This window comes from Anoplophora glabripennis, unplaced genomic scaffold, assembly GCF_000390285.2.
Source record: "Anoplophora glabripennis isolate ALB-LARVAE unplaced genomic scaffold, Agla_2.0 scaffold268, whole genome shotgun sequence".
NCBI lineage: Eukaryota > Metazoa > Arthropoda > Insecta > Coleoptera > Cerambycidae > Anoplophora > Anoplophora glabripennis.
In genome coordinates this window covers 93,584-107,768 of record NW_019416436.1, presented here as the reverse complement: position 1 = coordinate 107,768, position 14,185 = coordinate 93,584, and the positions used below count along the sequence as shown (strand labels likewise).

The window sequence follows — 14,185 nt, the reverse complement described above, 5'->3', positions numbered from 1 at the left end:
TGATTTTTAAAAATTAATCACAATTACATACAAGTTTGCATTTTAATTTATGAATTATGTTCACCGATAAGGATATAGAGGAAAGGTGAAAATTAGAGTTTACACCCTCCGGAGAACATTTTCGTGGTCCATGTTCGGGGTCCTATTTCTTACGGCTCGGTCATTGTGATTACTAATTATATCAATAAAAAGCCAATGTGTCGATGAAAATGATTTTTCATGGGTTTGTACATTTTTACTGTCAAACCCATGTAAAAAGCTACCAGATTAACTTGGGTATGTCAAAAATATTATCAAGAATGTATATTATTATATTATATCTAATAATTTTATACTTACTAATTTCAAGTTTTCGTCACTCCAAAAAAAAAATAGTATTAGAAATTGACGTAGGTCTTGGCATTGTCCAGTAGTCTAGTATACAGGGTGTTAGTAAATAAGTGCAACAAATTTCAGGGGGTGATTCTACATGAGAAAATAATGGCAGTTTGCTTATAAGCGTATGTCCGCAAATGATTCGTTTTCAGAAATACGGGGTGTCAAGGTTTTTCTTAAAAATTGACGATTTAATTTATTGCTCTTAAACCGGTCGAGATATGCAAATGAAATTTGGTGGGTTTTAAGAGATAGTTATTACGCATTTTTTGACACGCAATTAAGAATTTTATGTTCATCATTGGAGAGCGTTCGGGTAATCTCCATTTTTTTAAAGAAAAAAATGGTACGTCACTGAGATATTACAAATTAAAAATCATTTTGGAGTTCCTCGTTCAATTTATGACAAAAAATCTGTCTTGCCTTTTCTTCGTATGGGGCGCCGTTTTGATGCAGAGAAATAAAACATCTTAACGCGTATTTTTTATTTCTTTAATACATTATCAAGAACTATCTAATACAATAACATTAAACCAGAACAATAACAGAAAATAACACTAATAAAATTTTGAAAAGGCGCAAAGCTGCAACAAATGTTCAAAATGACCTCCCTCAGACGTGACACAAGATACAACTCTTTGCCTCATTGATTGTCGTATTCGCGCAAATATTCCTGGTATATTTCTTATTGTCTCACAGCCGACTATAATTCGATTCCTCAGGTCATCAACATTTTCAATGGGAGTGGAATAAAGTAATGACTTAAGAAAACCCCAAATGCAAAAATCAAGAGGATTTAAATCCGGCGATCGAGCAGGCCAATGTTCCGTGCCTCCCCTACCTATCCAATGATTTGGATATACTGTGTCAAGTGATTACGTACATTAATGCTAAAATGGGCTGGTGCACCATCATGCATGTACCATAGGTGTTGTCTCAGCTGTAGAGAAATTTCTTCAAGAAGAACAGGTAACTCTTCCTGTAGGAAATTAAGATAAGATTTGCCTGTTAGTCGTGGGAGGAAACATGGACCGATTAAATGATCATCAATTACCCCAAGCCATCATACATTTACGGAAAACTGATGCTGAAAATGAGCTTCAAAGATTCCATGGGGGTTTTCCTCAGCCCATAAGTGATTGTTATGGAAATTTCGTATACACTGTCGTCCAAAAGTAGCCTCGTCAGTAAACAAAACGGCATTTAAAAAATTAGGAATTTGAGCGATTTGATGATTAATCCATTGGCAAAAAAATATGCGCGGAAAAAAGTCTAGGTAGTAGAGCTTGCACACGTTCAATATGAAACGGAGACAATTGCTGTTCTTTAAGAATTTTAAATACAGAGAAGTTGCTTACATTCAATATGTTGGCAATTTTTCGAGTACTTGTTTCAGGTGACTCCGCAATTAACTCGAGAACTGCTTCTTCTAGTTGCACAGTTCGTACTTCTCGAGGGCGCCCATTGTCAATCGTTTGTTTCTTAAATGAACCATTTTCGCGCAAACGAACGTTGATGAAGACGAGCAAATATTGTGTGATGAGGTACCCTACGTCCTGGATACAACTCAGCATACAAATCGTCAAGCTTGCCAATCATTTCCATTACTTCGACCATAGACAAAATGCACATCTGACAATTCCGCATTTATAAAATTTTCCATTCTTTTTGATAAAAGAAAAATTAATTACTTATTAACACTAATGTAATAGCAAACTAAAAGCTTAATAAATTAATAATGACGAAACGCTAATTTGACATTTCCTAAAAAATATTCGTATTTAACTGACAAAATGTTGAGAGTAGCATACGAAGAAAAGGCAAGATAGATTTTTCGTCACAAATTGAATTCAAAAATGATTTTTAATTTGTAATATCTCAGTGGCGTACCATTTTTTTCTTTAAAAAAATTGAGATTATTACCCGTACGCGCGCCAATGATGAACAAAAAATTCTTAATTTCGTGTCAAGAAATGCGCAATAACTACCTCTTAAAACCCACCAAATTTCATTTGCACATCTCGACCGGTTTCAGAGCAATAAATTAAATCGTCAGTTTTTAAGAAAAACTTTGACACCCCCGTATCTCGGAAAACGAATCATTTGCGGACATACGCTTATAAGCAAACTGCCATTATTTTCTCATGTAGAATCACCCTCTGAAATTTGTCGCACTTATTTACTAACGCCCTGTATAAAGACATATGATTCATTTTATCGCTGTAAATTACGCTGTAAGTTTTCTTTTAATGTTCTTAAATGAATACATGGTGATGTCTCTATCTAAATTAGTTTTGGTAATATAAGAGGTAGGTATATGCGAAAACGTATGGATGATATTCCAGGTACCATTATTAAAGCTCCTTGGTCTCGACTTGGTTGAACGGCCTTTATTGCACCTTGTAAATATGTCTCTGATGACAGGAACCTTCCCCAATGTTTTAAAACAATCTAAACTAATACCTGTTTACAAAAAAGGTAACGTGACTTCAGTAACTAATTATAGACCGATTGCTTTACAAAATCAGTTTGCAAAAATATTGGAGAAGGTTTTTTATAATCAGCTTTGTGATTTTTTTGGGTAAAAATAATATCAACACCATATCAACATGGATTTGTTAAAAACAAAAGTACACAGTCTGCTTTATATCAAAGTATAAAATTTCTTCAGGAATGCCTAGATAATAAATATAATACCTATATGGTGCTTTTTTCGACTTTAGTTCTGCATTGGTGGATCATATTTTATTTGTAAAATTGGAAAAGATTGGCATTAGGGGCATTGCTCTGAATTAGCACACAATCAAAAGTTTTACTGAATAACAGTGGGGTACCACAGGGCAGTTTTTTGGGCCCGGTATTATTTCATGTGACCCATGTCTGTAACAAATTAAACTCTTTAAGCTTCTTATTTAGACAACTAAGACCGGTAGTTGCTGATTCAACGCTTCTCTCATTATATTGTGGACATGTATATTCCTCACCATCTTTCGGGGTAACTTGTTGGGGAACGCTGTAACTGCAAATTTGGTCTTGATAGCGCAAAAAAATATCATTCGTATAATGGCACAGGTCCCGAGAAGATCTACATGCAAAAAACTATTTCTAAATATAATCTATTAACATTCCCTTCTATATACATATACTTCAGTGCATTATACGTAAAGAACAACATAAATGAATTTATACAACAAGAAGAAATTCGTATACATAACAAGGTACAAAGACGATCTGCGAATGCCACGGTGTAGGACAGATAAGTGTTTTAAAGGTATTCAGTCTATGTCTATTCGTATATTTAATAAACTACCAAAATATTTAAAAAATATAAATTCACAAAGTAAATTTAAACAGAAATTAAAAAAATTTCTCCTTCCTTGCGGGCCTTCTACTCGATTGGTGAATATTTTGATATTAATGTTTGTATTTAATTATTTTCTGTGGCGTATCCTATATTAAGAATTGTATGTTGTACAATGTCTTGATCTCTGGAATTAAATAAACAAAAAACAAAAATAAGATTAAATATAATTTCAGTACATATGCAATACAGTGTATTAATGTGTTTAAAGGAGCCATTTTCTTCTGTTTGCTTTTACATAGTCTTTGTTCTCCAATACATACATAAAAAACTGCAAACTGATCTGAACCAAAGTGATAACTGTTCTAGAATTCTACAGGCTAAAATCTAGAGAATTAAATTTGTGCCGCCATCTTTCGGGTAAAAACAGCACTAAATATGATACTTAAATATTACAGTACACTTTAAATTTATAGGCGGTCGCGCCACGCGCGCCATTATTCTATGGCTACATGCCCACAAAACCTTGACAGACTGACACTATCCCAGGAACCCATCTCCTGGAATCGACAAACACGATACCTGGGCGTGACGATGGACCAGCGTCTCACGTGGAAACCGCACATCGTGGAGACGGTGGCGCGAGCGAAGACCACCAGGGCTAGGCTCTATCCCTTACTCAAAGGTGGAAACACCCTCAGTTTAAGGAATAAGCGAACGCTTATCAAGGTGGTACTTCAACCGCAGCTAACCTACGCCTCCACGGCGTGGGGTCACGCGGCAAAAAGCCACTTAAAGTCATTACAGGCTGTGGAAAACATAGCCCTCCGCGCACGGCCACCGACGCGCCCTGGTACGTAAGAAACACTGACATATTACGAGACTTACAATACACAAACGCTACACAGACAATAAGACAAAACGCGGAGAAACGATTTGACGTAGCCGCTAGACATGACAATCCCCTCCTCAGGCAAGCCGTTGACTACGTACCCGACGTGACCGACAAACACAAAAGACCTAGACACCAACTTTTTGACCCTGGGTGACCACCCCAATGACCCCCCCCCTGCCCGCTAACCTTTTCTGTTTCAGAGACAGCCAGGATCAAGAAACGAAGACAACGACACACACACACACACACTACACACCCCCATACCCTCCTTAACCCTCCCCTCCCGCGCTAGCCTAAGGGCCACCTTAGCAAAGCGCATCCCAGGCTGCATAGCCGCACTACCCTACCCAACCATACCACACATAAACATGACACTACCCCCGGGGTTTACACAGACGAGCCGGCGAAGCAAGAAGAGCGCCAGAAGAAAGGGCCCTAGCCGGCGGGGCCCAGCCAGGACAAAAGGAGGTCCCACAAAGCGCCTACACCGGCCGCATTTGCGGTCGGGGTAGACGACGGATGGGGCCCACCTACGAAGGCTGTCCAGGCCTACACGAGATGAGGCAGGATAAAGAGGGATAATCCCCCTCGATCCCAAATCATTGAGGCCAATTTCTAGCCATAGAATAATGGCGCGTATGGCTACAAATTGCATTATTGCATTTTATTTGCATTATATTGCATTTTGTCCCGTTTCGCCGTCAATTAAAACAATATCCGTTAATTCTGGTCGGGAAATTTTGAACATTTGTATGACTGATGTAAAGTATAAACCACGGTAATAACAGCAGTATGAAAACCACGGTAATAATGAATACATAAGGATTTGATATATCAGTTGGTTCTGAGGAAGCAACATAGAAAACTTAAGATACGTTTTAATAAGCACTACACTACTACAGTCGTTCCGATACGCAAATGGTCCCGCATTCTTGATTGCCTATTTCCTTTTATAAAAAAGGTATAAAACAAATCTATTTTTATTCAAATACATCATCATTTTAAAACAAAGCTAAATAAGTAAACATAATGTGTAGTATCTAAATCTTTGATAAATATATCTTTTTCATCTTTAAAAATCAATCAATATTCACAGATTAAGATATGTTAATTTTTACTTTGTTGTCTACTAATTTTAAAGTAAACTTAATTGTGCATCCATTAATGTACAGGGTGTACCGTTCGAAATATTTGAGTAAATTCAACTTGGAGGTCACAATATTTGTCACGCGTTCTCAAACACTCTGTATGAATTTTTGCAAATTTGACATAAACTGGTTGAATTCCATTGCTTTTAAATTATCCCTGCCAAATTCCATTAATAAATAACACTTAATGTCAGAGTTATTCTATTTTCAAAAATCACTTACATCCCTCAATTTTCTTCGAAAATTAGTAATAACTTGAAAACTGTCACATTTTGGACCATAGTACCTTATATGAAATTAGTCCAGATTTTACCGTAGAATTAAAAAATGCAAAAATATACATATTGTTTTATTTGAAATAACAGAGTTGATGATAACTTCCAGTACAACCGGAAGTGCGAGAAAGTTGACACTATTTTCATTGAATAGATCTTTTTGATAAAGCTCTATATACAAATTTTCAGATTTCAATTTTGACTACTTATTGAGATACTCCTACTGGGCCCTCTTGGTGATACACCCTGTATATAGATACAATTTGCTTCAAATCGAAAAATCCGCATCTCGTTGATGACGTCATCTACTGATGGAACTAATTTTCAAATGCAAAATACATTATAGTTACTACTTTGTTTCAAGTAAATTGAAAACTACACTTAATACAGACAATGCAACCGTAATTATGTGCAAAGCGAATTCAAGAACAAAAATCCTTATAGGTTTTCCATAATTATGTAGTCCAACAGCGTCATGTTCTGAAGAACCATATTAGTGATGTGTACGAGCAAAATTGTTACGTCAATTTTTTCCAGCAATTCGTAATCATAGTGCAAGAATTATAGGCTATACTTTAACATTCTTGTTGTTCCGATAACAGAAGAGGAAGAAGAACAATGTCTATTCGATGTTTTCTTTGAGGTTAAACAACCAACACAAGTTACGGTTTGATATCTACATTTCAATGAAAATTGTTGCAATGACTGGTGTTCAAGAAACTTTGTGCAAGCTTTGCCTCAAAACTGTAACCGCTAAAGGTTTTGAGGTAATAGACAATGTTACTAGAGATACTTTAGATGTTCTTTTGCTGAAATTGGTAAGTCAGTGTTGGTTATTTATTACATAGTTCAGGGTCGCTGATATGTATGTAAACGGTTGATTATCTCCTAAAGTAAGATAGCTGTCGAAAAATCATAAGACACAAACGTTTTATAGTTTTTTAAAATCTATTACAATAAACAAAAATTAAGTATACAGGATCAGTCAAGAAGTTATGATGAAACAAAGTTGCTTTTCTTTATTGGAACACCCTGTATATTATTCCATATTTCAATTCTTCTCGAAATTCTAAACCAAAATTCATATAGTACATCATGTACCTAACCCTAACCGTTTTCGAGATATCAAACTTTGAAAATCATTTTTTTATAAATAATTGTACAAAAATATTTTAGTCCAAGTTACCTTTGGAAGTTTTTAGCTCCATAACAACGTCGCGTCGTTCTTTTGTCTAATAGTGATTATCTTGGCAACACATGTCAAAATGATATTCGTGATAATGTTCATTTCGAAGTTTAAACCGATATTCAGTATGCCTGAATTATACGGGAGCAGACGAAATTATCCATTTAAATTTATACATCTTTGACAGCGTTGCCAAATTTGTAAATTTTTCTTTCATAGTTCGATTTATCTCTCACTCTGCTAAAAAAAAGCTAAACCATATATCAGTCGATATATTGTACCGTTTTTGAGAAAATAGAATTTTATTAACAAGTTTACAAAATATATATATATATATATTTTTTCTGTCATATCTTTATAATGTGCTGACGGAATGGAATCAAATTTACTACAGCGTATTCACTTAATTAGACCTTTTATGGAATGTAATTTCATCCTTGTGGCTATAACCAGTGGCGTGCTACTGGCGTTTTTTTGTAGAAATAATGATACATTCAGGTACTGTTATGTTAAGTGAAAAATGTTTCATGTTGTTTTTTAGTAGTAGCAGCCGTTTAAATAAATATCAAACTAAATAATACCATGACTTTCTCTGAGGAGATTACAATTTTCCTCTATTTTTTTCCACAATTCGTCTCGTATTCATAAGCCCAAGATGGACTGCAGCTTCAGGAATAAATAAACAAATCTAATTATATTACTAAAACGAGATCATCGTAAAGATTACCGACCAATAATGCAGACAAAATAATGAATTTTTGCAGATGGATTTTAAACAAATATGAGTAGGTGGACTAAATTTGCGCATTATATTCGGCAAATAAATAAATTGTCTCCTAAACGGCTGCTACTATTAAAAAACGCCAAGAAACACTTTTCATTTATTTAACGTAACATTACCTAAGTTTAACGTTGTTTCTACAAAAAAAACACCATGACGTATTTTTTTCTTGAGGAAACGGAGCACAACCTTCAGTAACAGGCCACTGGTTAACCCTACGAGGTTAAAATTACATTCAATAAAAGGTCTAATTAAGTGAATACGTTGTAGTAAATTTCATTCAAATGGTTCAGCGCATTATGAAGATATGACACAAAATATAATTTCTTTTGGGAACTTGAACATCCTGTATCTCGAATACCACGCTCTCTCTAGCAAAAAAGTTTATAGACCAAACTCTACTTATTTTTGGCAACTAATCTGTTTCTGCAGTTTCTGTATTTAAAGTGAAATCACCCTGTATATCTCAATTAGCACACCTCAACACGTTACAGCGACTTAACAATAATTGATATTTTCCGCCAAAGTTATTTTCTTTCTCTTTGGTTAAAATTGCATATATTTCAGATATTTGATAGCGAGCGCAAAGAGGTTATATGTAACGTCTGCAGAAGAAAGTTAAACGCAGCATTCGAATTTAAATCAACTTGTCTGATGACCGATTACATAATTATTCCATATGTGGATTGTGAAAAAATGTTACAGCTCGATATAAGAGACGTGTATACGAAGGAAAAGACAAGCGAGTCAATGGATATTTCAGACGGTCATAAAATATGTCGATTGTGCATGCATCCAGTAGAAAGTGAGTTTAGGAGCATACGTGAAGAGGAACTTGAAGCTATCGAGAAATTGGCTCCTGAAATGGTATCAATGATATTAAATAGTTACATTTTTGGCAATTTAATGAAACTACTTTGCAGAATATAAATATCATCAAAGATCCCGTTGTATGTAAGGAATGCTTTGATTCTGTGTGCACCCACAACAGTTTCCTAAAAAATTGCTTGGAAGTACAGGAAAAAATTAGAGATATTTTTAATAGCGCAGCAACAGAAAGTTCAACAGATACATCACCAGCTGATTTATTCGTTAAGACTGAAAACCAGGACAAAGAATTCGATATTAACGAGATGGAAATGTCAATCAAAGCTGAAAGTATCGACATAAAATCCGAAGATGAAGAAAGGAGGTAAGAGAAGAGCACTTTAACAATAATTTAAAAGGCAACCGTATAAGTCCAGATCTTTGAAGTGTTCAGCGAATGGTCGGACCGGTCAAAGTGATTCAAGGGACAAGTATTTCATTGGTTAACCCAGTTAGCTGATTAGGAATATTGGGCAGGTTTTAAACTGTGCTTACAGTCGGATTCAGCGAATTGTTTGACTACTGACCGAACTAATCCAACCATTTGCGGAACACAGTCCTTATTTAATTTTGCATCTCTTGCATTAATTTCTTGTATTTCTAAAGGATTTCCCATAATTAATTATTTTTAACATATCTTCAATAAAAATATTACTAATTGTCGTCAAGAATTTGATTTATATGAAAATAAAACTGAAATAATGTCTTGTGGAGTTCAGAAACTTGCATAATTGCATTTGGATTAACATATAAACCCCTTAGAATTAACACCTCACTTTGGAAAATACCCTGTATATGTAATTTTTTCAGTGACTCGCTACTGCAGAGCTCCGATAGTGAATCATTCGAGAAGAGTGTCCATAGAAATACAGATGAAGATGGATGTAAACATGAGAATACATCGACAAACGAATGTAATACGAAAGTCAAGCAGGACGAGAAAGTATTTTACAAATGTGATAAATGTATTTACGAAACTGGAAGCGAGAGCCGTTTTATAGCACACTGTGCGAGACACGAGAACAATTTGGAAGCATATAAATGCGAATCGTGTGAGTATGAAACTGAAAATAAAAAATTTTTTCAGAAACACCAGTTGAGGCACAAATACCCTTCGGAAATGCGTATGGACCGATGCGGATCATGTGATTATAAGACGAAGCACAGGTGTGAGCTCACTAGGCATCAGGTAAAACACAAAAACGCATCTAAAGGACGATTGTACGAGTGTGACTTTTGTGATTTCAAAACAAAGCGGAAGGTCAGTTTTGATAGTCATTATATAAAACATAAAAACTCTAACAATTGTGTAGAATTACCGAATAAGGACACTTCACAACTGCCCATTTATAAATGTGATGGTTGCACATACGAATCAAAGAAGAAGAAAAACTTTACCAGACATCAGTTGATACATAAAGATCCTTCGCAGGTGCAAACGTACAGGTGTAAGGACTGCGATTACAAAAGTAAATACAAGGATCATATGAAAAAACACCAACTGAAACACAAAAATCTTTCACAGGTTCAAACGTACAAGTGTGACGACTGCGATTTCGAAACTAAATACAAGGGTGATATGAAAAAACACCAACTGAAACAAAAGGATCCTTCGCAGGTTCAAACGTACAGGTGTAAGGACTGCGATTACAAAACTAAATACAAGGGTGATATGAAAAAACACCAACTGAAACACAAGGATCCTTCGCAGGTTCAAACGTACAGGTGTAATGACTGTGATTTCGAAACTAAATACAAGAGTTGTATCAAACAGCATCAATTGCAGCATAGAGATCCTTCGCAGGTTCAAATGTACAAGTGTAATGACTGCAATTACGAAACTAAATACAAAGATGATATGAAACATCATCAACTGAAACACAAAGATCCTTCGCAGGTTCAAACGTACAGGTGTAATGACTGTGATTACAAAACTATATACAAGAGATATATCAAACATCACCAACTGAAACATAAAGATCCTTTGCAGGTTCAAATGTACACGTGTGAAGATTGCGATTATGAAACTAAATACAAGAGTTGTATCAAACAGCACCAACTGAAACATAAAGACCCTTTGGAGGTTCAAATGTACAAGTGTAACAACTGCGATTACGAAACTAAATACAACGGTAATTTCAAACAGCATCAACTGAAACATAAAGATCCTTCGCAGATTCAAACGTACAGGTGTAATGACTGTGATTACGAAACTAAATACAAAACTAATATGAAAAAGCACCAACTGAAACATAAAGATCTTTCACAGGTTCAAAAGTACAGGTGCAATGATTGTGATTTCGAAACTAAATACAAGGATGTCATGAAGAAACACCAACTAAAACACAAAGACCCTTCGCAGGCTCAAACATAATGACTGTGATTTTGAAACTAAATATAAAAGATATCAAGCGGCATCAACTGACACATAGAGAAGGTGTACCGACCGTGATTATGAATCCAAATGTAGGAGTAGTATAAAATATAACATGTTGAAGCATAGAGAGCCTTCACGAGAGTATGAGCATGCGAAGGTATGTCACAGATTCAAATGCAGTACGGCCCATCGAAGCGCAAAATCCAGTCAAAAATGGAGGCATTTAAGAGACTGACCATAGATATGTGAATATGAAGTAGAATGTAAAGCCTGTCGTGCAAAACATGCGTTCAAACACATGACTCTCATTGAAACAGCAAGAGACAAGTGATTTCGGACTAGTGCTTTTGTAACAATGCATTAAAATGCATATTTCGTAATATACACCTGCCTTTTCTATGTTTAAATATATATATTTTTCATCGCCAATGTTCAGAGTGAATCTTAAAAGTGTACATGTGTATTCTAAACGACGAGAGGGTTTACTATGTAGAACATGCAATTAACAGTTTTTTTTCTTCAAAAATAAATTAGGAACATAATAAATTGTAATAATACTAAACACTAAAATAAATATGCATTGTTTTTCTTAATAGAAAACTGTGGAGAACTGGTGACTTCGCTGTAGTATTTATGCGTTAATAGATCAACTATTCTGTGTTGGCGATATTGTATAGACTTGTAAACTGAACATTTTATATGAAATAAGAAGAAATAAACGTTGGTTTAGATTTTGGAAGTTTTGAAATGTCTTTATAAAAATGTTCAAAGCCCGCTTCTCTTGCCATTCCTTTGCAGGGGTGGTTTGTAGCGATACTATCTGTCCCGTTTTTCACTTCTAGCTTAGAAACTCCGTATTCGATTGTCCACATGATTTTCGAGAGAAGCGTTACGGTAAACCAGAAAGCAGTGCTTCGAAAATTATTATGTATCTGGTAGTGTGAACTTCTTTATTTTATTTAAATTATATTTGTACAAAATCAGTTCACACTTCCAGCCTGATATTCGTTATTTGTCCCGTCCTAAATTATTTGTGTTGTCATGAGTAGGAGTTGTGTACACGTGGATGGCAAGATTATGAGGGCTTTGGCTTGAGAGTTTCTTGGCTAAACGAATTTTGCAGTAACCGCCTTTATTTTCTTAGTTTAAATGAGTGTTTATTTGATACATTTATTTTTTTGACCCCTTTAATTTTTATATGTACACATTTAAACTTAACCCTGCGTTCTATGTAATTTATAATTTTCATTTGATTCTTTGTAATTTGTGTAGGGGGGACAGTGTTACAGGTGCAAAGAAACATCGTTCTAACACTGTCCCTATTGTATTTTGTTAGTATTTTAGTATTTTTTAGTATTTTTTGTTAGTATTTTGTTAGTAGAATTTCTTTACATATGCATTACACTGTATTAATCGGTTTTTTGCTTTATTGACTATTCCCATACTTTATTATAAATAGGCTTAGTACGGAGCGGAATTTAAAAGGACGGTAGTCAGATTACAAATGAAAATATTATGTTTACAGAAAATATGTCGCAACGTCGTACTATTACCAAAGAGCAAGGGTATGTAGAGGACAAAAAAACCTGTATAAATTTAAATGACACCGCTTACCCAATAAACCTTAGTGTTGAGACAAGGCTTCCGCGGCATATCGCAAGAAGTTGAAACATGTTACTACTTGCTTTTCTAAGTTTTCTGTAGTGGAACGGCGACGTTTATCACTTAATATTAACTTGTGTTGGGAAAATGACCGTTCAACGCCTTCTGCGTTGACGAAGGATAGTATGAGAAATTGTTGAGGCATGAACTATATATTAATATATTTGCTGGTAAGTCCTGGTATGTACCAGATAAAACTTTACATATGAATTCCAAAATGGTGTATCCTGGATTTTTTCCAACACTCTGCATTTTTTCTTTTATCGTACTACTGACTGGGCGTATATTATTGGCATCGTATATATTTTTTGTACATCATTCATCATTTAGGGATGGTCCATGTGATTCTAATTTACGGAATTAGGGAACTCGGGGTTCTCTAGTTTGTTTAATGGAATATTGCTTGAAAGGAAGGGTCTAAGTTCACAGAAAAATCATAATCTTCAGCACTGGACGAGACATGGCTTTTTAAATGTCTTGTCACTTTAGTTTTGTAACAAGAATTTATAGTGCGTTCGCACGCAGTACAAAACAGGTTATTTCCTTTAATACGAATGTCCCTGTAACCTTCGGTATCAGTGTCAAACCACATTTGAAATAATTCCCGTCTATTTCTTTTCTCTTTTGGCATTTTACTTCACTTTTCCCCCCAACTAATAGCTATTAATGTAAATTATGTTACTATTTATAATAGTTATTTAAATACACAGGGCGAATACAATTTACGGCGGACGTAAAAAATCGACGCGACACCAACCAGTTCAGTTCAAAACGCGAGTCAGCTGTGAAGGCCACCGACCTCCCGCGCCGGCGCGGTTGGGCTCTGCACGTGCACTAAGCCTAATTATAAAATCTCTTTCCTTAGAAATAGAACAAAGGTTATTTATTTTATTTATTTATTTATTTATTTATTTATTTATTAAAACACGGGGCCGTTTACTTTTGTTTGTTTTTACAAACATTCAACAATTTATAAGTGATTTGCATACATGTATATTCTGAGTAAGTATTAAATTAAAATATTATATAATATATGTATATATTACATATAATATAATTTAGTTTTTTGGCTTTATATACAGGGTGTTTCAGAAAGACCTCCCGTAAATTCAGGGGGTGATAGTACGACAAAAAATAAGAATTTTTTGTGTTATGAACTATATTTCCATCTCTTCTTGTTTTCGAGATACAGAGCGACAAAATACAATTTTTTAAATAGAATTTTTACGAAAATTTCCAAACGGTGCGAAATATTTTTATGAAATTTGGTATTCCGGTGTTTTTAAGGACGCCAAATACGCTGGTCTAATTATTTTTT

At 34.9% G+C, this 14,185-nt stretch overlaps 1 protein-coding gene across 1 annotated transcript in view; it reads left to right on the top strand.

The window, feature by feature from the left end:
* Positions 1-6,695: 6,695 nt before the first annotated feature.
* Positions 6,696-14,185, top strand: part of LOC108904322 (zinc finger protein 845-like) — a 14,564-nt gene continuing 7,074 nt past the window's right edge. Inside the window, exon 1 of the mRNA XM_023454539.1 lies at positions 6,696-6,812. Coding sequence (XP_023310307.1) covers positions 6,696-6,812 — 117 coding nt within the window. The remainder of the gene's footprint in view (positions 6,813-14,185) is intronic.